The sequence below is a fragment of the Scyliorhinus torazame genome, chromosome 12, assembly GCF_047496885.1.
Source record: "Scyliorhinus torazame isolate Kashiwa2021f chromosome 12, sScyTor2.1, whole genome shotgun sequence".
NCBI lineage: Eukaryota > Metazoa > Chordata > Chondrichthyes > Carcharhiniformes > Scyliorhinidae > Scyliorhinus > Scyliorhinus torazame.
This window is the reverse complement of record NC_092718.1, coordinates 211,760,928-211,787,055: the sequence shown is the minus strand read 5'-3', so window position 1 is coordinate 211,787,055 and position 26,128 is coordinate 211,760,928. Positions and strand designations below refer to the sequence as shown.

Here is a 26,128-nt window from a genome sequence, read left to right as displayed (position 1 = left end):
TTACCTGCCAGGTCCCGCCGTGCGTGAGGTGAGTAATTCACGCCGGCGGGACTGGCCAAAACTGGATGGCCACTCGGCTCATTGGGACCCGGAGAATTGCCGGGGGGGGGGGGGCTGCTGTCAACAGCCCCTGACCGGCATGGCGGGAATCCCGCTGAGCCCCGTAAAACGGCACCGGAGAATAGGGTAGCCGGCGTCGTGGCGGGATTCCCGTCTCCCCTCGGGGATTCTCCGACTCGGCGCCAGGCCGGAGAATCCCAGTCATAAACTATAATTAGATAGAGATGTTTGTATCTGTGGGGTTGGTTAAATTCTAACTATGTTTCTATTGTGCTTAGAGGAGGGTTACATCATTCGAATAAGTAAAAGGCAAAAGCATATAGGCGTTGCTTAGCAACAAGAGGCCACTTTCCCGAGGAAAGGGCTTTCCTTTGTTCTTAGTTATAACTGGAAGCCAGAGCAGTTGGATATAGGACACTGGGGAGTGAAAAACTCTCAACTCTGCCAGGAGAAACTGGACAGGACAAGGGGGATGCAAAGATCCAAGCTTCCTAAGGAACAAAATACAATCCAGATAACCAGGGAATTGGGACATAAAGAATGTTTAAAGTTACTCAAGTAAAGAGAACAGAGACCAAGGTATTGTTCGGAAGAATTTAAGGAAGAGTAAACAGAGTGTTCTGAGTTCAAGAAACAATTGCAGCAACCAGATTTAAAGTGGGACAGCAGACTTCAGAGGTAGATGAACCGTTCGATGTCAGTCTGAATACAGTCTGAAAATTGTGCTTTAAAGCAATTTAGTTTGCACAGCAGTCAAAACAAAAACATCCTAACGGGGTTGGCGTAAAATCCAGGAATGTATTCACTGTTAAAAGTGGAGTAAGGGTGGCACGGTGGCACAGTGGTTAGCGCTGCTGCCTCACGGCACTGAGGACAATCATCTGGGGGGATTCTGAGGAGAAATCCACAGACACTAACTTGGCTTCAGTCCGGAAAGTGTATTTGACCACAGTCACCTTGTGTGTTTAAAAGGGACTTTGCGTGTTCATGAGACCATTGTAGCTTCAGATGTGCTTTGCAATCTGTGTCAATCCTAAAACCCACGTGTAATTGTTTAGATAAAGGGGGAGTATTGTGTTACAATCCAATTTTTTCACATTTAACAAATGTTTTGTTCTTGTTGTTAAAACTAATTAGTGGTCTCGTGACTTGATTCCTCCACATTCTATATAAAGAAGTAAATGCTGCCGTCTTTTGAGCCAGGAGTTAGAACTGGGATGGTAACATTAAAAAGCAAACAAACAAATTCCGGTGACGGCGGGCGGGAGGCAGCCGCGCGTTGGAGGGCTCCCGTTCGGGAACGGCATTGTCGGGGAGTAACGCCCGGTCCTAGGGCCAGCGACGGCAGTGAAAGTCGGGAGACAGCGCACAGAGAAGAAGGATGTCAAAAAACACCAAAAAAAACGGCCGTGAAAAAAGCGGCTGAAAGTCCGTTGGGGAGTGGAAAGGTCACCGCGGGGTCACCAAGGGAAATGGAGGCTGGAGCACCAGGGGAGGCCGCATTGCTTACGGCTGAAGAAATAACTAAGGTGATGGCTGTGGAATTTGAAAAGCAGTTGGCGCAGATTACGAAATGCATGGAGACGGTGAGGAAGGAGATGAGGGAGGCTTTGAGTGCGCTGGTGGAGGAGGCGGTTTCCCCGGTGAGGACGGAGGTGGCGAGCGCAGTGGCGGAGGTGCGAGAGCAAGGGGAGGCGCTGAAGGAAGTGGAGGAGACGTTATTGCAGCACGGTGATCAACTTGCCTCGATGGGGAAGGAGATGCGGAAGGTGATGGTTACTAACAAGGATCTGCGAGGAAAAATGGAAGACCTGGAAAACAGATCCAGGCGACAGAATTTGAGGATTGTGGGGCTGCCCGAAGGAGTTGAAGGACCGAGGCCAACTGAGTATTTTGCCGCGATGCTGGCAAAACTATTGGGGGAGGGGGAGGATCCCTCCCGATACGAACTGGATCGGGCTCATCGGTCGTGGAGGCCTGTACCAAAGGCGAGTGAGCCGCCAAGGGCAGTGACTCTGTGCTTCCGTAGGTACAGTGTGAAGGAGAAGGTCCTGAGCTGGGCCAAGCAGAAGCAGGTGGTGCAGTGGGCTGGAGCTGGTATACGTGTATACCAGGACTTTACGGTGGAGCTGGCGAGGAGGCGGGCTGCCTTCAACCGGGTGAAGAGGGCACTGTACATTAGCAAGGTGCAGTGCAGCATTGTATATCCAGCGAAGCTGAGGGTGACTTACAAGCTCAGGGACCTTTATTTTGGAACGGCGGAAGCAGCGGAGGAGTTTGCGAAGGCAGAAGGACTGTGGCAGAACTGACAAATTGAGGAATGGCCATGTGCCGATGTAACCTCATGACTGTATTTTCTTCTTTTTTGTATCACTGCGCGCGGGTGTAGAGATTAAAGGAGCCAATGTTGCATATATTTGGACAAGGGAAGGGACGGGACTTTCACTCGAAATGAGGGCTCTTTGGGGTGTAGGTGGATATGCGGGGTTTGTGTGCTACAAGGGGATCTTTGGGCTTTCCTAGGGCCGGGCAAGGGGGAAAGGGACCCGGGCGGGGGCCTCCACGCTGGCCGGTTTAAGCCGGCCAGTGAACGGGAGTGAGGTGGGGGGGGAGGGGCTGTGGCCATCGGAGCCTGGCAGAACAGGGTCCGAGTGGTCTCGCCGGGGTTGAAAGTTGGGAGGAGGAAACCGAGGTTGGGAGGAGGAGTTTTACAAGAGGCAGTGGCGGGAGGAGCTGGAGACTTGGGGGGGGGGGGGGGGGGGTGCGGGTACAACTCTGGGGTATCATGTACGGTACTCTTTCAGAGGCTGGATGGCGTTGGTTGGGGTGGGGGTGGGGAGCTGTGTAGATTAAGGGTGACTACGGGTAATCCCTAATTCCTTTTTGTCATTTGTTTATGTAAACATGCGGGTTGAGGTTTGGGGGTTGGTGGGCGGATGGGATCGTTGTTATTATGGGGATTGACATATCTATCATGATAGATTGAATCTATCATTAAGGAGGAAATAGCGGGGCACCTGGAGGGAAATTGTCCCATTGGGCAGACGCAGCATGGGTTCACAAAGGGTAGGTCGTGTCTGACTAATTTGGTAGAATTTTTTGAGGACGTTACCAGTGCAGTAGATAACTGGGAGCCAATGGATGTGATATATCTGGATTTACAGAAAGCTTTTGACAAGGTGCCACACAAAAGGTTGCTGCATAAACTAAAGATGCATGGCATTGAGGGTAAAGTGGTAGCATGGGTAGAGGATTGGTTAACTAACAGAAAGCAGAGAGTGGGGATAAATGGGTGTTTCTCTGGTTGGCAACCTGTAACTAGTGGAGTCCCTCAAGGATCAGTGTTGGGCCCGCAGTTGTTCACAATTTACATAGACAATTTGGAGTTGGGGACCAAGTGCAATGTGTCAAAGTTTGCAGACGACACTAAGATGAGTGGTAAAGCAAAAAGTGCAGAGGATACCGGAAGTCTGCAGAAGGATTTGGATAGGTTAGGTGAATGGGCTAGGGTCTGGCAGATCGAATTCAATGTTGCCAAGTGTGAGGCTATCCATTTTGGGAGGAATAACAGCAGAATGGATTATTATTTAAACGGTAAGATGTTAAAACATGCTGCTGTGCAGAGGGACCTGGGTGTGCTGGTGCACGAGTCGCAAAAAGTTGGTGTGCAGGTGCAGCAGGTGATTAAGAAGGCTAATCGAGTTTTGTCTTTCATTGCTAGAGGGATGGAGTTCTCAAGACTAGGGAGGTTATGCTGGATTGTATAGGGTGTTGGTGAGGCCGCATCTGGAGTATTGTGTTCAGTTTTGGTCTCCTTACCTGAGAAAGGACATATTGGCACTGGAGGGAGTGCAGAGGAGATTCACTAGGTTGATCCCAGAGTTGAGGGGATTAGATTATGACGAGAGGTTGAGTAGACTGGGACTGTACTCATTGGAGTTTAGAAGGATGCGGGGGGATCTTATTGAGACATATAAAATTATGAAGGGAATAGATCGGATAGATGCGGGCAGGTTGTTTCCACTGGTCGGGGAAAGCAGAACTAGGGGGCATAGCCTCAAAATAAGGGGAGGTAGATTCAGGATGGAGTGTAGGAGGAACTTCTTCACCCAAAGGGTTGTGAATCTATGGAATTCCTTGCCCAGTGAAGCAGTGGAGGCTCCTTCATTAAATGTTTTTAAGATAAAGATAGATAGTTTTTTGAAGAATAAAGGGATTAAGGGTTATGGTGTTCGGGCCGGAAAGTGGAGCTGAGTCCACAAAGATCAGCCATGATCTCATTAAATGGCGGAGCAGGCTCGAGGGGCCAGATAGCCCACTCCTGTTCCTAGTTCTTATGTTCTTATCTTGCTGATTATTGTTTATTGTTGATGGGTGTAAATGTGGGAGAAAATGTGAAAAAGGAGGAGAATAAAAATTTTTTTTAAAAAAGCAAACAAACCAAAATCAGAACAAATTCTATATCGCCTTTCACGATGCCGGGAGGCGGGATTCTCTGATCCTCAGGCTAAGTGTTGACGCCGTCAGAAACACCGTCGCGTTTCTCGACGGCGTCAACACAGACTCAGGATCAGTAATTCTGGCCCCTACAAGGGGGCCAGCACGGCACTGGAGCGGTTCAAGCTGCTGATCCCGGCGCCAACTGTGCGCCGCGGGGTCCACACATGCGCAGTGGCACCGGCGCCAACGCGCGCATGCACAATGGCTCCCTTCAGCGCGCCGGCCCTGACGCAACATTGCGCAGGGCTACAGAAGCCGGCGCGGAAGAAAGGAGGCCCCCAGCCAGGGAGGCCGGCCCGCCGATCGGTGGGCCCCGATCGCGGGCCAGGCCACATCGGAGGCCGAACCTGGGGCCGGAACCCCCCCCCCTCCTCCCCCACAGGCCACCCCTGGACCCTTCAACGCCGAGGTCCCGCCGGCTGAGAGCAGGCGTGAACGGCGCCGGCGGGACTCGGGTATTTTACGACGGCCGCTCGGCCCATCCCTGGCCGAGAATCGGCCGGTGGGTGGGGGGGGGGGGATGTGTGCCGCGTAGAGCGGCCCCCGACCGGCATTGTGCCACCCATGGCGGCGCCAATGGCACCGATTCTCCGCTCTGCGGATAATCGCGTCCCAGCGCCGGGGCGGCGTGGCGCGATTCGCGCCGGTCGCGGGGATTCTCCAGCCTGGCCCCGGGCTGAGAGACCCCCGCCCAGGATGTCTCGAAAGCATTTTACAGCGAATGAAGTTCTTTCAAAGTGCAGTCATTGTTGCAATGTAGAAATTGCGGCAGAAATTAGAGCACCACGAGCTTCCGCAAACAGCAAGGTGATAATGAGCGGATAATCTGTTTTATTAGTTGTGTTGGTTAAAAGATACAAATTGGCCCAGCATCCTCTGCTCTACTGCGATGGCGTCTTTCACAGCCATTTGAGAGGACAGATGTCTCATTCGAGGTGGGTTCCTCTGACAGTGCTGCATCCCTCAGTGTGGCACGGGGCGTGCAGCCTAGATTCTGTGTTCCATGCCCCTGGAGCAGGGCTTGTATCAACAACCGAGTGACTCAGAGAGAAGCAAGCTCTCACCTCTGCCCCAACAATCTGTCTCAGCTTCCATCCGAGAGCAACAGCCTCACCATGCCTCCTACAGAGCAAGGATGACACACCAGCCATCCTGCGCCTTTCATGAGCGTTTAGCTCTACAGTGAAGCCTGTTTTTGTGGTGTTGACACATGCCCGCTGAGATCTAGATTGGGGAGGGGACGGTGACATAGCGGTGATGTCACTAGACTAGTGGCCCAACAGCCCAGGCTGGAGATCAAATCCAATCTCGGCCTGGTGGTCATAAAAACCCACGGTGGCGCAGTGGGTTAGCACTGCAGCCTCACGGCGCCGAGGTTCCAGGTTCGATCCCGGACTCTGGGTCGCTGTCCGTGTGGGAGTTTGCACGTTCTCCCCGTGTCTGCGTGGGTTTCGCCCCCACGACCCGAAGATGGGCAGGGTTAGGTGGATTATTTTTAAAAATAAAGAAACACCCACCTGAAATGAAATGAAAATGAAAATCGCTTATTGTCACAAGTAGGCTTCAAATGAAGTTACTGTGAAAAGCCCCTAGTCGCCACATTCCGGCGCCTGTTCGGGGAGGCTGGTACGGGAATTGGACCCGCGCTGCTTTCAAAGCCAGCGATTTAGCCCTGAGCTAAACCAGCCCCTAAACCAGCCACCTGGTTCACAAATACACTTTTGGGAAATTATCATTAAAAACTATCATTCTCCCCGTGTGGAGTTTGCACATTCTCCCCCTGTCTGCGTGGGTTTCGCCCCCACAACCCAAAGATGTGCAGGCTAGGTGGATTAGCCACGCCAAATTGCCCCTCAATTGGAAAAAATGAATTGGGTACCCTAAATTTATATTAAAAAAAACAAAAACAAAACTGGAATGGATTCAGACCCATGCTCCTGGGGACCCGGTGAGGAAGGGGCACAGGTATAGAGGAGGACCTCCTCGTGGGGGCTGCTCCCGGGCCTGGCCAAGCTGGCCATTAATAGGTCCAGGTAGTGGGTGGTCGAGGGGGTCACCGCCCCCTCTTCTGTTGCTATGATCATTGCCAGGTGTCCCTGGAAAGGCAGCACGTGATGTCTGCTGGCTTGCCCAACGAGCATGTTTTATCAACCCCCTTTAATCACATTTTGTTGTGATGTTTTAAGCTTCCTTTGACATCCTGTTCATTTTGATGCGGTATCTGTTTTTTAATTTATCCCTGATTTAGTTTTTCTGGTTACCCCGACAGAAGAACAGGATTGGGACTATTAAATGCAGAAGACAAGCAATGATTTTCACCTCATCAACAGGGACACGATTCGGGAGGGAATGTTGTGTCCTCGGGATGTGTTTGGGGACAGGGAGGGTAATTAATCTGGCAGGAGGGTGGTGTGCAAGCACCCAGCCACCTTCCCTCCTCTGCTACAGTTAAGACCCATGGTTGGCCCTCTACCCCACTGCCAATTGAGCCCCTTAAATGGGCCACTTAAGGGCATCATCCTGTGACTGATAATATTAACCCCATGGCAGGTGGGTCTGTCGTTAGTTGGAGAGCTCGACAAGTAAACCTATGCAGGCTGCTTGTGGTTTCCCAGGGGACGGTCCTTGGATCCTTCATTCAAAGGCCCTCAGTGCCTTATCGAGGGACCTGGCATTGGCAGCGGGCCCTGCGGAGAGCCAACTCCTGCCTTTCCTGCCAACCTCCCTGCCCCTCAACCCCCGACCCCGTGAAGCTCCTCCCGCTCTGGGCTGCACCTTGACCCTGGACCTCTGGTGGCAGCAGCCGCCACCTCCCTCATGAGGGCCTCTGATTGGCATTTCCTCCTCTAGGGACCTGATCCCAGGGAAGACCCGTGGTGGTCACCCAAGTGCTTGACAGGCACTGACGGGGCTTCCTGGTGAGACAATGGGGATTCCCGCTGGTTCTCCAGCTGGCAAGCTGGACCTGTTGACGCCATAATATCCCCGCCAAAGGTCAGTGTGACCGGCCCCCTCTCGCAGCATCCAGTCCTCATATAACACAGCCATTGACTCTTGATCCAATAGCCTTGCTCGCGTTGAAAACTAGACTTTTCCCTATTTTTTTCTCTCCCTTTCAGTTGCACAGCAGGGCGGTGACGAAGTGGGTGAAATCCTTTTCGCCAATCCCCTCAGTCAAATGTGCTTTCCTGTAGAACTGGGAGTCAGAGCCGTTTGGGAAGGCTGGGCCGACTGAGGCTCGTTTCCCCAGGTTATGGCCGCTTGAGGGGATCACTGAAGGGTGACGTCCATAAAGGTGTTCAATGTTGTGCGAAGGTTGACGAGGAGTAGAGAAGATGTTCGCACTTTTGGTGTGAGTCCAAAGCCAGGGGGCTGGATTCTCCGTTTGGGAGACTAAATGTTGATGCCACCCGAGCATGCGTGGACTTTCACGACCGGACAATCAGCTCTAGACCCGGTGTGGAGCCAGCACCAGCACCGAGTGAAACCCCAGCGGATTGCACCGAAAATGGCCGGAGAAAGGCCGGGTCCCGGGGCGCGAATGCGCACAGCTGCTGACCTGCACTGGTCACTCCGTAAAACATGGCGTCGGCCGTGCACGGACCCAGCCCGCCAACCGCGACCCCACAGCCCACCCCCTGGCCAACCCCTACCAGTCGCCCCAGCCCTAGCAGGGCCCGCCCCCTCCCCCCCCCCCCCCCCCCCCCCCGCAGCCACCGGGATGAATCCCCCCCCCGGCCCAATGTGGCTGCGCTGGACACTGTCCGAAGCTGGCACGCCGGGTTCCCGCACGCTCGGGACCACCGGCGTGGCCCGTGGCGTTGGGAACTCGGCCCATCGGGGGCGGAGCACCGCGGGTGGACTGGCCGATGATGCAGCAACGGCGTTGAAGTGGCACGCGGCAGGCGTCACGATGACGCCATTTTGGAAGGGGCGGAGCATGGCGGACCGGCGTCAAGCCCGGCGCCGGCCCTGATTTCGGCATCGGAGAATCCAGTCCTGGGTCTATCAACGTCAGATAGTCACTGACAAACTGTATAGGGAACGAAGGAGAATCCTCCAGCCAGAGAGTGGTTGGAATATCGAATTGTCCCATGGTGGACGCCGGTTTTGACCAGGAGCTGAGGAGTGGACTAAATAAAAGTTTCTACATTTGTGGAGCCCATAAAATGATAGATGGTTTAGAAAGAACCTGTTTCAACCTATCAGTGGGTACAGCCAGGAGGACATGGGTTCAAGCCCCACCCCAGACCTGAGCTCCGAATCTGGGCTGATGCTTGCAAGTATTGGGGTGTTGAGGGAGTGCTGCAGAGTCGGAGGTGCCAGCTCTCAGGCGGAACACTGGATTGAGGCCCTGTTTGCCTGTTCAGGAGGCGGTCAAAAGCTTTCGTGGCACTATTGAATGAAGCGCAGGGAGCAACACGACGTCGCTAATTCTTTAGTTGACGAGGAGTAGGGAAGATGTTCGCATTTTTGGCGTGAGTCCAAAGCCAGGGAGGCTGGATTCTCCGTTTGGGAGACTAAATGTTGACGACACCGGAGCATGCGTGGACTTTCACGACCGGAAGAATTAAAGAATGAAAACCCAATTGCTAATTGTGCAATATGTGTTGCGTGGAAAATGGCTGTTGCGTTCGTCTGCTCTTAGGATTGGGAAAAGGCGCATGGCGGCGCAGTGGTTAGCACTGCTGCCTCACGGCGCCGAGGTCCCAGGTTCCATCCCGGCCCTGGGTCACTGTCCGTGTGGAGTTTGCACATTCTCCCCGTGTCTGCGTGGGTTTCACCCCCACAACCCAAAGATGTGCAGGGTGGGTGGATTGGCCACGCTAAATTGCCCCTTAATTGGGAACAAATAATTGGGTACTCTAAAAAATTTAACAAAACAAAGGATTGGGGAAAGGGAAAGGCAGCCGTTTTTACACCGAGGAATGTCTTCAAATAGCCTCCATTTTATATTGTGCAGATAAATCATAGAACGGAAGGCTGAAAAAAAATCAACTGACAGTACAATATCTGTTCAAGAGGGCCAGGCTGCTGTATGTTTACATTTAGATTTGCTTCATCACTCGAAGCTGAGGACTCAATATTGTGGCGTGACCTTGTTTTGTCACACGCTGGCTGACCTTACACACCAATGCTTTTTCTGTAGAACTTCAGATCAAAAAGACTTGAGAAACAGATATTGAGACCGTGTAAAAGGGTTTACGGAATGCCAATGTCTCTGGGATTGGTACAGCTGCAAACTGTATAAATGGTGTAACATCATAGCCATGGGCTGGGAGATAAAGATGGAATGTACCGGAAAGGTTGAGCAGTATCTTCAGTGGCAGGCCGTCCTTTAACCTTGGGTATTGGTCATGTGTGTGTGCAGCATTTAATCATTTCTAAATCTCGAAGCATTTGACTGGGTGGTGAATCCATCCTTGGCTTATAGGACTGCAGCCTCTTGTTTGTATAATAATAATCTTTATTATTGACACAAGTGGGCTTACATTAACGCTGCAATGAAGTTACTGTGAAAATTCCCTAATCGCCACATTCCGGCCCCCGTTCGGCTACACAGAGGGAGAATTCAGAATGTCCAATTCACCTAACAAGCACGTCTTTCGGGACTTGTAGGGGGAAATAGGAGAACCCACGCAGACACGGGGAGAATGTGCAGACTCCGTGCAGACAGCGACCCAAGCGGGAATCAAACCCGTGTCCCTAGAGCTGTGAGGCAAATGTGCTAACCACCGTGCTACCGTGCCGCACCAAGATCATTAAAGGCGCTACGGAAATGCAATCTCTATTCCGTCCCCCCCCCCGTCGGTGTGCCGCCACTTCATTCAAAGTCGCTTCATTCACGTCATCTGCCGATTGATATTTTTTTTAATTGGGGCTGGTTGCTACATTCGCTGCATGATTTACGTTGCGTGCCGTAGAATAATTTTTTTTAAAAGAAGGATCAGCAAAGGACTTTGAATTATCAGGAGTATAAATACAAGCGTGGAAATATCCAGCAGGTCATTTAACATCTGCACAGAGGAAAAAAACGGGTCACAGCATCTTGAGTGTGTCTGCTCGATCAAGGGTACAGGCTGGAGAGTCATAACATGTCATTTTTCTTTTCAAATGCTGACTGACCTGTTTTGTATTCCGAGAGCTATCTAATTTTACCTTAGGGTTTCAGAATTCTCGTTTTATGTCGTACAAATGAGTAGAAACGTCTGTTAAAGATGCTTCATCCGTTTTTTAAAAACAATTTGTATTATTTGCGGGATTTCAGGTTTAAAATATGTAAGAGGGGGAAAATAAATGGCAGGGATGTTTCTTTCTTTAAAAAATAAATTTAGAGTAGCCAATTATTTTCTTTCCAATTAAGGGGCAATTTAGCGTGGCCAATCCACCTACCCTGCACATCTTTGGGTTGTGGGGGCGAAACCCACGCAGACACGGGGAGAATGTGCAAACTCCACACGGAGAGTGATCCAGGGCCGGGATTCGAACCCGGGTCCCCAGCGCCGCAGTCCCAGTGCTAGCCACTGCTCCACATGCTGCCCTGCAGGGATGTTTCTTTAATAATTCAAACCAATACTGATTGTTTCACCAGGTATGGGAAAAAGCAGCTTGCTGACAACACGGTGACAGTCAGCAGTCGATTTTGGCTGTCCCTACAGCAGGCCCCTAACAAAAACCTTCCTTTGTCTCCTCACTCACCCCGATCCCGACCATCCTGGGTCTTCACAACAACAACTTGCATTTACATGGTGCCGTTCACATAGCAAAATATCTGTCAGTCAAAGAAATCGGCACTGGGCCCAAGATGGAGACTTTTGGACGCTTGGCTAGTAGTGTGGTGAAACATATAGGGCTGGATTCTCCGATTCTGCGGCTATGTCTGCTGGATCTGTCTGGTCTTACGGCCTAAAGGTCAGCGCCATCCCCACACTGATCCTCCACCCGGTGAGGGGACTAGCAGCCGTGTCGCGTAAAGCCCACGGTATCCTACATTGGCCAGGCCTTGCAACATGGCACAGGCCGCTCACGGATCCAGCCTGCCAAAAACTGCCACCCCCGGACCACCCGCCACCAGTCCGCCCATCCCTCGACAAACCCCTCCCCCCTGCCAGCGGAACAACCCCCCCCCCTCCCCCCGACTGTGGTGGCGCTGGACACAGTCTGCAGCCGCCACGCGATGTCCCCTAACGTTGTGAGGACACGCGCCCCACGCCGTCGGGGACTCGGCCCATTGGGGGCGGAGCATCGTGGGAGGGCCTCAGGTGACGTCCTGAAGCCGTCCCAACAGCCTGCGGCGTACTCGGGATTTTGAGGGGGCGGAGCATCGGAAAAACAGCGCCATCCCCATTCCAGCATAAAATCGGAGAATCCAGCCCATAGTGTTTAAAGGTGGTTTGCACTTTTGCTTCACAGCTCTGGGGTCCCAGGTTCGATTCCTGGCTTGGGTCACTGTCTGTGCGGAGTCTGTACGTTCTCCCCGTGTCTGCGTGGGTTTCCTCCGGGTGCTCCGGTTTCCTCCCACAGTCCAAAGATGTGCAGGTTAGGTGGATTGGCCATGATAAATTGCCTTTAGTGTCCAAAAAAGGCGAGGTGGGGTTACGGGAATAGGGTGAAGGTATGGGCTTTGGTAGGGTGCTCTTTCCAAGGGCCGGTGCAGACTCGATGGGCCGAGTGGCCCCCTTCGGCACTGTAAATTCTATGAAATTAGATACGGGGCCCAAAACCGCTTTGCCACTCCATTGTCTCATGTTATTCCTTCCTCCATTGCAGCTACAGTATTCCATTTTCCTTTACCATTTTTATTTTTTTTAGGGAAAACCCCCCTTCTCCCTGCTTCACCTCCCTCACTACATTCTCCTCTCCATCCTCACCCCACCTCCACAAGGCGTCCCGCATCCAGGTCGGAGAGCAGCCCTGTGAAGGCCGCACATCTTTGGGTTGTGGGAGCGAAACCCACGCAAACACGGGGAGAATGTGCAAACTCCACACGGACAGTGACCCAGAACCGGGATCGAGCCTGGGACCTCGGCGCCGTGCTGCCTGTATTCAGTCTTAGTGAAGGATCATGGTTAGAGAACAGGCCCAATTTCAATTTTGCGGCCCAGTGAGGTGAAGGAGGCCGAGGGTGCCCTTCCCTGTGTTAGACTGAGCCTTTCTCTCCCTCCTGTCTAACCTGACCCATTCGCCACCCTCTTCCTCTCTCTCCCTTCAGGTTGCCTTGCTTGTATCAACATCACAGCACCAATGCATGGGAGTGACCCGGCCCTTCCAGCCCGTTGCTATGCCAATGCCATATATTTTTAAGCATTTCCCTCGAGACAAGCAATTTGAGAAAATTCAGGCTTCAATTCTAGCTCATCCAGCTCTCTATGCTCGCAGTCCCCGGCAACAACACTGACGCTGTGTGCTGTACTCATCTGAAACAAGCTTTTAAAAGATTACACCAGACCTTGCAGGCAGAGTGGCTGGTTTTCCGGGCGCCGTAGATGAAGAGTCCAACTCACGACTCAGAGCACACAAGTCAGACACGTGTGGCACAAAAGAAGTCTCGTTGAGATCACCCCAGCAGTCCTCAGTCCTCAGTGGAAAAATGAGGGAATATTTTACATTGATTCTGTGGCTAAACATATCACACAGGGGAAATGTTGTTGTGGTCTTGGTAAATGTCACTGGAATCCAGAGGCGCACGTTCTGGGAACATGGGCTCGAATCCCACCATGGCCATTGGTTAAACTTGAATTCAATTGATGACATCGGGAGTCTGGGGCGGCACGGTGACACAGTGGTTAGCACTGCTGCCTCATAGGGACAGGGTTCGATTCCGGCCTCGGGTGACTGTCTGTGGGGAGTTTGCACATCCTCCCCGTGCCTGCGTGGGTTTCCTCCGGCTGCTCCGGTTTCCTCCCACAGCCCAAGATGTGCAGGTTAGGTGTGTTGGCCATGCTAAATTGCCCCTAAGTGTTCAAGGATGTACAGTTTAGGTGGTGGGGTGGGGGTGTGGGCCTGGGCAGGGTGCTCTTTCGGAGGGTCGGTGCAGTCCCGATGGGCCGAATGGCCTTCTTCTGCACTGTCGGAATTCTACGGTTCTACGGAATTGAAAAGCTGGTCTCAGTAATGGTGATCGCGACAACAATCATGATTGTTGTGAAGACCCATCTGGTTCACTACTGTCCTTTAGGGAGAGAAGTCTGCCGTCCTTACCTGGTCTGGTCTACATGCCACTCCACAGTAACTTCATTGAAGCCTACTTGTGACAATAAGCGATTATTATTATCCCCGCATTGACCCTCCCTTTGTGCTGGATTTGCCAGATGTCAGGGCAGGGTAATGAACTGCCTTGGTTCCAATGGGCCGAGCATGGGAAACGACAGATCAGAGTTACTGCCCATGACCTCAGTCCAATCAGTACAGGCCAGAGGCAGGATTGGCCTTAACATTGACAGCTCCTTCATGTTTGAATGAGAGAAGGCAAACTTGCATTGCAGTAGCACCTTTTGCAACCTCGGGGCGACACTTCACAGGAAAAGAAGAAGGTTTAAAGGGCAGCCACTGTTCTATTGTAAGAAACACGGCCGCTAATTTACGCACAGCAAGATCCCACAGATAATGGCCAGGGTCATCTTGTTGCAGTGATGCGGGCTGGGGAATAAACATCAGCCAGCTGCTCTTCTGAATAACTCCACGGGATCTCCTACATCCACCTGGGGAGGGAAGACAGGGTGGGGGGGGGGGGGGGTGGGGGGATGTAGGGCGCCGGTGTCGGGATTCCCGATCAGGTAGGGAATGGGAAAAACAGATGTCAAACCCATTGGGATGCCCCCCCCCCCCCCACCAACAGCCTCAGCCGTGCCACCAGGAGGACGCAAATCGATGATTTGTCTCCATTTCCATTGGATTGGTGGGCTGGAAACCCATGCCCCCCCCCCCCCACCGCAGGAGGTCCTCTGGATCTCGCGGTGAGTCAAGGGGGTCAGTGCATAACTGAGGTGTCTCCCAAAGTCCATCAGAAGGTCCCCTCCCCTCACTGACAAGTAGGGGCATCCTATCCGACCCCCCCCCCCCCCAACCACGGGAATAATGGGTCACCCCTCCATAGCACGCATGCATGAGGGTGACCCGACCACCTCTCCCACAGACCCCCATCAGAGATCCCAAACAGTCCCCCCCTCCCCATCAGAGACGCCCATCAGACCCCCATCAGAGACCCCCCCCGACAGAGACCCCCAACAGAGACCCCACCAGAATCTCCATCTGTGATGTCCCAGAGATCTCCCATCAGTCACCCCTGCCTGAAAGCCGAAGTAAGAAGTCTCACAACAACAGGTTAAAGTCCCAACAGGTTTATTTGGAATCACTAGCTTTCGGAGCGTAGCTCCTTCATCAGATGAGTCACATTGTGGGGTGGAGGCCCCCCCCCCTCAGTATCGGGCTGCCCACTCAAAATGTGCCCACCCCAGTCCAACACAGGCATCTCCACATGAAAGCTGAAGAGCAACCCAGACAGTGGAGTGAAAAGTCACTGCATTTTCACTTACCCTTCCCTAACATCTGTCGCCTCAGACAAAAGTGTTTGAAGCGGCAACTGTTACAAGTGTCAGAGGCTTCCCCCATAGCCAAGTACACGAGCTTCAAATCCCTTAGCTTTTTGAAATGAAAATCTTCCATTCAATTTCACAGAGCTGTATTGGCCAGTGATTGGCAGTTTTATTACTCCAGAGACAGGTGCCTGGAGGATTGTTGGTCTAGCTTTCCCTTCACGCTTGAATGCATCTCAAGTACCCTGATTTAATGCTAACCACAATGTTTATAAACACTCCTGCTATGGTTGGCAGTTCCTCACCACAACAAAAGCAGCTAAGTGCTTTCACTTCCTCTTTTTCACAGCAGAAAGCATTTAGCTCGGGGGTCTCTGATGGGGGGTCTGATGGGGGGGACTTGGGGGGTCGAATCACCCTTATGCATGCCTGCTGTGGTGGGGGTGAGGATGCCCTAATTGTCAATGGGGGGGGGGAATTTACATTGTGGGCTCCCCCCCCTCCCCATCGGACCTCAGTATCGGGCAGCCCACTCAAAATGGCGGCCCGATACCGGGATTCTGATGAAATCTGGCGAGCTCTCCCCCATGCATCAATTTGCATGAGGACTTCTCCTCGCAGCAGCGAAGACCAGTTGCGATTCCCCGCAGGCGGAATCGCTTAGTCTCCAGAACGGAGAATCCAGGCCAGCGTCTTGGTTCAACGTCACATCTGAAGGACGGCACCTCCGGCAGTGCAGCACTCCCTCAGTTAAGGAAAGAAAGACGTGCATTCACATAGCGCCTTTCACAACCTCATGCCAAGCCTGGGCGGCCTGTTCCTGTTGTGAGTTAGGAAACACAGGAACCGATTTCCACACACTCAGCTCCCTCACACCGTAATGCAACACTGGCCAGTCGAGCTGATTTTCAGTCATGTTGACTGAAGTATAAATATTGGCCTGCGCTGCAGCAGCAAGCCTGGCTTCTGTGTCCAAAACTCTGGAATGGTCGTTGAACCCGCGACCTGCTGAATCAGAAGCAAAATTACTTCTGACTGAGACACAGCTGGCACTGGTGCGCTGTCTGAAGTCACTAGGGTACAGCTTATCGGGACAGCTTGAAAGGACAAGATATACGAAAACGGTGCAAATAGCTGACCGCTGCCACTGCTTCGAGAGGGACCCATTCCAGATCAAAAAAAGAAAACTAACATGAAACAGTGACAAGGGAAATAATAATAGATACATCTGTCGCCGTTTCAATGTAACCCTGCTGCTACGTAATCCAGATTATATTCCATTGATTCGCCTCTCTATCAATGTGTAGCTGACCTTGAGAAGTGAGAAGAGGATAAAGCCTGCTAGCTCCTGATCAACAAGAGTTGATTTCAGAGGGGCAGCAGGGTGGCACAGTGGTTAGCACTGCAGCCTCACAGCGCCGAGGTCCCAAGTTCGATCCCGGCTCTGGGTCAGTGTCCGTGTGGAGTTTGCACATTCTCCCCGTGTCTGCGTGGGTTTCGCCCCCACAACCCAAAGATGTGCGGGCTAGGTGGATGGGCCGCGCTAAATTGCCCCTTCATTGGAAAAAATGAATTGGGTACTCTAAATTTGAAAAAAAGAGTTGAGAAATGGACAGAGTTCGTGCAAGACGAGGCTGGGCCGAAGAAGGGCAGCACGGTGGCACAGTGGTTAGCACTGCTGCCTCACAGCGCCACGGACCCGGGTTCGATTCCGGCCCCGGGGGACTGTCTGTGCGGAGTCTGCACGTTCTCCCCATGTCTGCATGGGTTTCCTCCAGGTGCTCCGGTTTCCTCCCACAAGTCCCGAAAGATGTGCTTGTTAGGTGAATTGGACATTCTGAAATCTCCCTCCGTGTACCCGAACAGGCGGCGGAGTGTGGCGACTAGGGGATTTTCACAGTAACTTCATTGCAGCGTTAATGTAAGCCTACTTGTGACAATAAAGATTATTTTTAAAATGCTCTTCCTCGCAAAATGAATCACTTGCCACTTCGCGGCATTGACTTTCATCTGGCAATTGTCCGTCCATTGCCCCAGCATGTCCGTGTCCCTCCCATGTTTAACGCTACCCTCCTCACAGTTCACAATACATCCATGTGTTTTTGTGTCAGCTGCAAATTTTGAAACTGTGCCCCTGCGCACCCGAGTCTGGGCCATGTGCATCAAGGAAAGCGTTGATTTCGGACACTGTGAAACTCCACCGTACACCTCCCTCCAGCCCAAAAAACGACTCTCTTGCGTTTCCTGTCACTCAGCCAGTTTCACATCTATGCCGCTATTGTTCCTTTTATTCCATGAATCCTAACTTTGCTGGCAGGTCTGTCGCGTGACACTGTATCACATGCCTTTCAGAGGTCCACGGCCATCACAGCAATTGCATTACCCTCAACAGCCCTCTTTGTTACCTCATCAAAAAAACTCAAGCAAATTAATTTGCCCTTAACAAATCCATACTGACTTTCATTACTAAATCCGCGTTTGCCGAAGTGACTGTTAATCTGTGTTGGATTGTTATTTCCATCAGTATCGAGATTGAAATGTCCGGCCTGTAGTGTTGGGCTTATACTTAGGCGATTCTTTGAACAACTGAACAACATTTGCCATTCTCAGGCCCCCTGGCATCACCTCTGTATCTATGGAGGAAAACTATGGCCAGTGCCTCCTCGATTCCCACCCTCACTTCCCTCAATATCCTTAGATGCATCTCAGTCGGTCCTGGTGACTTGTTAACTTTAAATACAGCCATCCTGTCTAATATCTCCTCTTCATCTATTTTTAGCCAATCCAATGCCTCAATGGACAGAGGTGCCTCTGAGCCAGAGGCCTCCGGGTTTGAGTCCTAGTCCAGGACCTGATAGGCTGTAGAAGGCCTGTTCATAAAATGGCCAAACAGGTCGATTATCAACTTGAAAATCTGTGGTAATACCAGGTATTGCGGTACCTGAGAGGTGGATGACCATTGGTTAGACCCAGGAGTCTACCATTGGCTGATGTACATAGCTCCGCCCTGAGAGGCGGAGTATAAGAACCGATGCCGACCCAGCAGCCTTCACTTTCTGTATCGAAGCTGCTGGAGAAGAGTTCTAGCAGATTAAAGCCTATTAGTTATGCCTCACCTTGTCTTGAGAGTAATTGATTGCGCATCAAAATCCTTCCAATGGCAGATGCTGAGAGCGGGAGAGTCTCCTGGTCAACCATGTTTGGTGCGGAGCGCTCACCCTCCCCCTTTCAGGCTGGAGCTTCTGAAGATAGGCTGGTTACCTGTTCCGTAACCATGGAAACAGAGATAAGCATAAAATTTGTCTGCCTCATAGAACATAGAACATAGAAAAATACAGCACAGAACAGGCCCTTCGGCCCACGATGTTGTGCCGGACCTTTGTCCCAGATTAATCATAGATTATCATAGAATTTACAGTGCAGAAGGAGGCAATTCGGCCTATTGAGTCTGGAAAGAGCATCCTACCCAAGGTCAACACCTCCACCCAACACTAAGGGCAATTTTGGACACTAAGGGCAATTTATCATGGCCAATCCACCTAACCTGCACATCTTTGGACTGTGGGAGGAAACCGGAGCACCCAGAGGACACCCACGCACACACATTAGATGCGGGAAGCTTCCAAGTCCAAGTGTCTCAACTACCAACAGAATTTTCAACCTTGGTAAAAGCAGATACAAAATAATCATTTAAATCTCAGACATGCTTTTTTAGACCGTCCTCTTTTCGGCCCATTATCAGCCCCATTCCTCCTTTTACCCACATGTTTAATATTTATATGCTGACTTATCTTACGGGCTCCTTTTTATGTTAGCTGCCAGCCTCTCCCCATACACTCCCTTTGCTTCGCTTATTTGTCCCTTGCGCACGCCCCCCCCCCCCCCCCCCGAAGCTTCCAAATTGAGCCCGGCTCATCCACCTGACTCGACGAGGGCAAGAAAAGGAACAAAAGATGTACCTAGAGCAGGTGTGCCGCTGGCCAAAGGCAAAAGCGAGGCGAAGAAAACGGAAATGAAACAAAATGGATTGCTAGTTTGGTTAATGATGTTACTGTACTGGAATAATATAACTTATTTTCAAGTGTTTTTGCTTGACTACTTAAAGGCAAATCCAGGACCGTGTATAAGTAGTATTGTGACTCAACATGTGTTTCCTCTTATTGCAGGTTGCAACCTCGAATTGTTCTTGATGCTGCTTGGATTGGAGTTTCACATTTCAGTCTCTTGCCCCAGACACTGTGTTTGTTACCCTTCGCCAATGACTGTCACATGCCAGTCGCATGGATTCACCTCCATCCCGGAAGGAATTCCTGCCAACAGCGAGAGAATATTCCTCCAGAATAACCGGATAACTCTTCTGCTGAGGAACACGTTCAGCCCATCCACTGTCACCCTTTGGTTGTACTCCAACAATATCACTTTCATTGACTCAGAGGCCTTCCGTGGATTTGGCCTCCTCGAGGAGCTTGACCTTGGGGACAATCGCCATCTGAAGTATCTGGATTCAGAGACCTTTAATGGTTTGGAGAAACTTCATGCTTTGCACCTCTATCGCTGTGGGTTGACCTTTCTGCCCAATGGAATCTTTGAAGGTCTTCACAACTTGCAGTATCTGTACCTACAGGAGAACCACATAGAGTACCTTCAGGATGACCTGTTTCTGGAGCTGGTCAACCTTACCCAGCTCTTCTTGCATGGGAATAAGTTATTGAGTTTATCCCAAAACACCTTCAGAGGACTGGTCAGCCTTGATCGCCTCTTGCTGCACCAGAATCGGCTTCATTGGGTTAACAAGAGGGCTTTCCATGACCTTCGGAGGCTGGCCACTTTATATTTGTTCAATAACAGCCTGAGCTCGCTTCCTGGGGAATGTCTGGCAGAGCTTGGATCACTGCAGTACCTCAGGCTGAATGGAAATCCTTGGGAATGTACCTGTAAAGCTCGATCCTTGTGGGAATGGCTCCAAAGGTTCAGAGGGTCAAGCAGTAGTGTGATCTGTGAATCCCCCCGGGATCTACAAGGGATCGACCTGAAGGACCTCTCTTCCCACCTCTTCAAGAACTGCACAGGGTCAGAGTCATTCAACCAGATTCGAACGAGGCAGCACCCCCATCACGGGAACAAGAACGGACTGGAGTCCGGGCACTCTTCGCGGGGCCTGGTGCCAGGATCGGGACACGCACTGCCCGGCAAGAATGGCACAAGGCAGCGAGACGGCGCGGCCAAAACCTACCTGGGGGAGGCCACCCCAAAGAAATCACAGGATGGGGCGCCTGATGGGATGTGGGGCAGCGACTACCTGCCCGACGCTGGGCAGAAACCGCAGACCATCCGCCCGTTCCCGCCCAGGCGCCGGCCAAAGGTTAAGTGCACCCGCCGCACACATTTGGAGCCCCCACCCGGAATCCAACAGCCCGCCGGAGGGGGAGGCAGCCGTGGCGCTGGGGCCGGATGGCTCACCCTCCTGGCCGCCCTGGTCCTCGTCATCCGTTGAGCCTGCTACCCCCGCCCCCACCCCCCCCCCAGTAATGAAAAGGGCAAAAACATTCTAACACTGCCGTCAATCCAGTAGGGACCAAAAAAAAAAAATTTCAAAAAAAAAAACAACAAAAAAAAAGATCAATTTTTAAAATTACAAAGCGATTAAAACTGTTACGATGTGCTTAGGCAGACCATGGATTTGTTGGATGGCATTCCGTTTTGGACCATTGGAATATAATTGGAAATCGTTGGAATAACACGGCCAATGGAAATGAATCGGCAACACAGGACGACATGGCTAAGGGTTCCCGCACTACCTACAGGCAGCAGGAGATACATCAGAGAGAGCACTCGGAAATAATATTTTAACAAAAGAAGATCCCTGGAGTCAATTTGACATAACCTGCTGCTGACTTGTGCCCCCCTCCCCCGCCCTTTGGGAACAACCCTAAAACTCTTGATCACACCATTGTTTCCCAGAGGAATTCCTCCGTCCGGTGAGGATGAATCAGTGACGGTTACCAAAGCAATGGTGGTTCCAGACGTTTTCTGTGCCGAATGCAGGCATATTCCTCAAACCCTAAAACAGAGTTGGTCTCACCCGCCTTTTAATGAGGTTTTCGTTGTTTGACCGGGTCCCAGCCGAATAATGTGCATTGCATAATCGCAAAGGATGAACGCGGTCTAAAACCCAGAGCTTGATTCACCCAAGTACCAAAAACGGGAGGCCAGATAATTGTGCGAAAAGATTCGTAATGGAATAATTTTTTTTTTGTTAACGTGTCTACCTATCATTTGGACGCCAGGCAGCCCTTCTATAATTGACGTACATTAATTTCTGGAAATATATGTTTACAGATTATACTGCTACCCTCGTACAGCTTTTGCTAAGGTGTTTTTCATTTCAATCTTGAGGGAACTGGAGACTGCTTTACACACAAGCCACGGATCCAGATAGGATAGATGCAGGAGTCTGTGCTCTTATGGATTAACGTGTTGCCTTCTGCTTTGTCTACCCCTATATTTGGATGGTGGTTGCACAGAGCTGAAGGGCAGTGTTCATGGTGTGGCTCCATTTGACAAGGGAGCTGAATCCTTTCCATTTTTCTTTTTCTGTACTGAGTATTAAGATTTGTTGTACCTGGATTTACAGAATTGCTTTAAATATATATATATATATCTATTAAAAAAAAGGGACAAAAACGTTTTTCTGGAAGAAATCAGGATAACTAGCGCTGTATTCTTTCATGTCCATCCACTTGAACAACTGACAATATAAAGCTTCTCTCTACACTGTGGCGTTCCCACTTCATTTTTGATGGGGTTGGGGCAGGAGGATGTAACCTCAGTACCAAGGCGTGAAGGGGGCAGAATTTCCTCTCCCTGAAGCCGAGCCTAATTACCCTACCCGCCCCCCCCCCCCTTTTCCAATCCAACACCCCCGATGTATTACACCATTGGCAGTACTCATCCACTCAATACCATTTGGCTGTACTCATCCACTCAATACCATTTCCGTTTAATTTATTAAAAAAACCTCCGTTCCAAGTGAGTTGCTTAAAATTTCAGGCAGAGTGTGCTATCTCGTGGACAGGACCAGACTGAAGTTAATAAGCCGGGGTGGCACGGAGCTGGGTGGTACATTGGGTTAGACATTCCTTGTTTGCCCTTCCGAGGATCGTGACTCGAGTCCAGAGGATGAATGTCTCAGTGAGGAGGGGAGTGGTCCTTTCGTCACTCTGGGTTCCAATGTGGAATGGGGTTGGGCAGGCTCCACCTGGGCCCAGTCCACCGCTGAGGTCTACCCTTAGTTTGGTACAAAGCGCGGTAGTGCCAGCCACCGATCATAGTGATCCGATGGCAGGAAGATGGAAAAGCTCACGTTGGCACGATAGGAGAGGGACTGGGCATAATGCGCCACTGGGGGGAGCCGAGAGGGATATGTGGTGTACTTCTCGATGTGCTCTGCCAATGTGGCAGTGCTTGATGTTATCAGTGGCAGCAGGCAATCACCCTGGTCACACTGACACAAGTACATAGGTGCAGAATTAGGCCACCCAATCCAACCTGTCCACACTGGCGTCTATGCACCCCCTACAAACCTCCCCCCAACCCCCTTTTTCGGTTCTTCTGATAAGCGTTGCCTTCGAGCCCTTTCTCCCTCATGTGATTATTTGTGTTGTAATTATGTTTTTTCTTTCGATGCACTTATAACGGTTATAAGTAGCAACCCTCCCCTAGATAACAGACGCAGGTACCATTCTTCAGCAGTAACAGTTGCGATCAATAAGAAATAAGAACAGAACAGGGAAAAGTGAGAAATAATACCCCAGTTGCAGCAATGTTTTTGGTGCTGACTTGCCGATTTGATGGAATCGAATGCTTTTAAAACATTGGCGAGGATCGTCCTCCGCCAAATAAAGTGGGCCAAGGACTGTTAATACCTGTGCAGCACACCCTTCCCCATTACACCCTTCTCAGCGAAAAAGGTTTCATTTACCCGATAATGAAGAGACAATTTGTACAGCACTCACCAAATAAAATGGTAGCGCAGAGTCACAGCCTTACCTCACCTTATTTTACTGCTTATACAGTCCTTCCTTTTACAGAAATAAAACGCTGTTGGGCAAAAGTGAACCACCTTCGCAGGGGCTGGAGTAGGCCATTTCACCCCAGGGGGAGCTTGCTTTCAGGGGATGGTTTCCTGGTACCCCCCCCCCCCAAAAGCTTTCTGAATTGGAAAGACAGACGTCGGTTCGGAGGATAGGCTGGAGAGGTTGGGCCTGCCCCATTGTGGAAGACTGAGGCAGATTTTCCTCCTCTCAGGGAATCAGGGAACACGGAGAGCGGGCGTGAAAGCAGAGTTAGGCCCAAATATCAGTCACCTTGAATGGCAGGACAGGCTCGAGGGGCCAAATGGCCTACTCCTGTTCCTTTCTCTTATGTTTTTTTTAATGGTGAGAGTAGCTTGTTCTTTTAGCCTACGATGTATTTTGTGTCTGGTTCATTAAAGATATAAAAGGGATGCTTGCGACATTAATTGTTTTGATGGTAATCTTCGCCACAGGTTTAAGCAGGGAACCACACTGCCACGGGTAGGCAGCCAAGCCAGGCAACCTCTAAGAGGGCCCGGAGGTGGGCTGACCACGCCCCCTGGAGGTTGCAGGCCGAAGGGACGGTGAAGGGGACAATCAGGATTGAAATAATAGAACAAGACTCATTAAAACGTTGAAAACGTCTGAATGTAGCTCCTGAATGGAAACGAGGCAAAAGGAAAATTCAAAGTAATCTTTCGTTTCTGCGAGATTTCCTCCGCAGGTTGTGCAGGAGGGTCCCTTTGACCAACCAATGGTTCCGATTTTGAAGCTCCTGTGGACGAGAGAGACATAACGACTTCACACACAAAGCACATTCTCGACGAAATACAAGAGAGGGGGCACACTTTGCACATTTCCGTTACAGAGCCCTCTGGAACCCTGGACGTTTGATAACGTATCAAAGTATCTCAATGCTCATGACCACCACCCAGTCCCACGCTCCCAAAATGTAACACTCTTTCCCCCCCCCCCAACCAACCCCACCATCTATTGAAGGCGTTGACTTACACACCGCTATTCGCCCAGCTACTTGCCATTCATTCAGTACGCTATGAAGTGGCCAGCTTTATTGCTCTGGAGAGGGGGTTGGTGGGTCTCCAGAGCGTGGGAGGAAAGGCGCCTCTTAAATAAGGTCCAATCCTCCCCTCATCCAGTGTTGGATCGCTGGACGTTAATCAGAAACCAGGGACACCCACCCCTCTCCCCACCCCACCCTCCCACAACTGCTGCTTTCCCTTCCCTCTTGCTCTGGACGTGGGGGGCGGGGGGGGGGGGGGGGGGCATCATTGGGCCGCTCCACAAAAAATCTGGATGGGATTAAACCTTTTTCTCCTTCTCACTCAGCCCCCGCACGCCCTCCACCATCTGGGATTGGGCTTGACCACCATTACCCAGCTCAAATGGCAGAGGATGGGAGAGTGGGAAGGGTGCCTGACCCTGGTAGGGACCCCGGAGTATATATTTCTTATTTATCCTGCCATGGTAGAGCCAGGACGAGGCATAAGCCCTTCGGGATGGTGAGGTAGGGGAGCCCTGACAACCACCACCTGGTTTGGAGTCTAGCATGTTTATATTGCTGGGGGGCCCCATTGTGCTGTTACCTTGAACTGTTTCTGTGTCTTCAATGGCACTGTTACACTCCCTGTGAGCACTGAATAAAACATGTACCATAATAGTTTGGACCGGTATATTGTGCCAGTGGTCTATCATTTGCCAGTGTTTCATTCTTTTAGTGATTTCCATTGCATGTTCATTCTCTTCTTGCCTGTCCAGTGAACCTTGTAGCATACTGCAGGCGGCCACCGCGATGTCCATTGTTGACCTTTGACCACGGTGCCAAGGGCTAAGACAGGCTCTGGAAAGTTGCTGACACCCCCTCCTGGAAATCCTGACTCTGCGTCGACATCTCCACCAGTGAGGGGATCATAGGTTCCAGAAGAACGACACCCGCACTTATTCTGGTCATGTATCACCTTGCAGTGCCCCCCCCCCCCCCACCCCCCGGATCACTTTGAGATCTCCTGTCCTTATGGCAGCCTAGGCCGTGACTATCTTGTGCACAGCAGGATCCAGCACAGGGCTAAATCGCTGGCTTTGAAAGCAGACCAATGCAGGCCAGCAGCACGGTTCAATTCCCGTACCAGCCTCCCCGAACAGGCGCCGGAATGTGGCGACTAGGGGATTTTCACAGTAACTTCATTTGAAGCCTACTTGTGACAATAAGCGATTTTCATTTCATTTCATTTCAAAGAGCAATGAGATGAATCGATTTTTAAAAAATGTATTCATGGCAGGTTAAGCCAGCATTCGTTACCCATCTCTAATTACCCCCAGAGAAGGTGGTGGAGAGCCGCCTTCTTGAACCGTTGCAGTCTATACGGTGCAGGTACACCCGCAGCGCTGTTAGGAATAATCAGTGACTGACTTTTTTTTGGAGTTCTGGAAGAGGGGAGGAATGTTGATTCGGAATCTCCTTGCCTTTCTGTGAATCGCATTTTTAGCCTCTATTGTAACACCCGGAGAGAGGAGGGGTAGGCGTGGGGGGTCTCCATTTAACGTCTCATCTGAATCATGGCCCCCTCCAAGCGCACGGTTTCAAATGGAGCTCAGGCAGGGAGACTCGAGACCTTTCTGATGGGAGACATGGATGAAGCAGTGCTCTGGGAATTGTCCCATCTCTGGGCTTCGGATCGAATAACGATGGCACCAAGGTCACATTGTCTTGATTGAGACGAGAGTGGCCGGTACGTTGGACCTCTCCTGGAATTTTGATCCTCCCCAACTCTGGTAGCTGCAATAAGGATTTATTCTCAATTTTCTCAAGTTAGTTGGCCCTAATTCCTCACTCACCTCCATCGTTTTCCATACAGGTATACGTTTGAGCCGTACTGGCTGAGGTTATTCATGAAGGCCCCGCCATCTCAATCTTGTCCCTCGCCTGAGGTGCGGTGACCC

General features: G+C 51.2%; 1 protein-coding gene across 3 annotated transcripts in view; it reads left to right on the top strand.

The window, feature by feature from the left end:
- The window catches only part of rtn4rl1b (reticulon 4 receptor-like 1b), a 69,988-nt gene extending 45,127 nt beyond the window's left edge, over nt 1-24,861 (top strand). For all 3 annotated transcript variants that reach the window (XM_072469873.1, XM_072469874.1, XM_072469876.1), the window contains exon 2: nt 19,262-24,861. In XM_072469873.1, the coding sequence (XP_072325974.1) occupies nt 19,262-20,589 (1,328 nt within the window). In that variant the 3' untranslated portion in view covers nt 20,590-24,861. The remainder of the gene's footprint in view (nt 1-19,261) is intronic.
- The last annotated feature ends 1,267 nt before the right edge of the window (nt 24,862-26,128 follow it).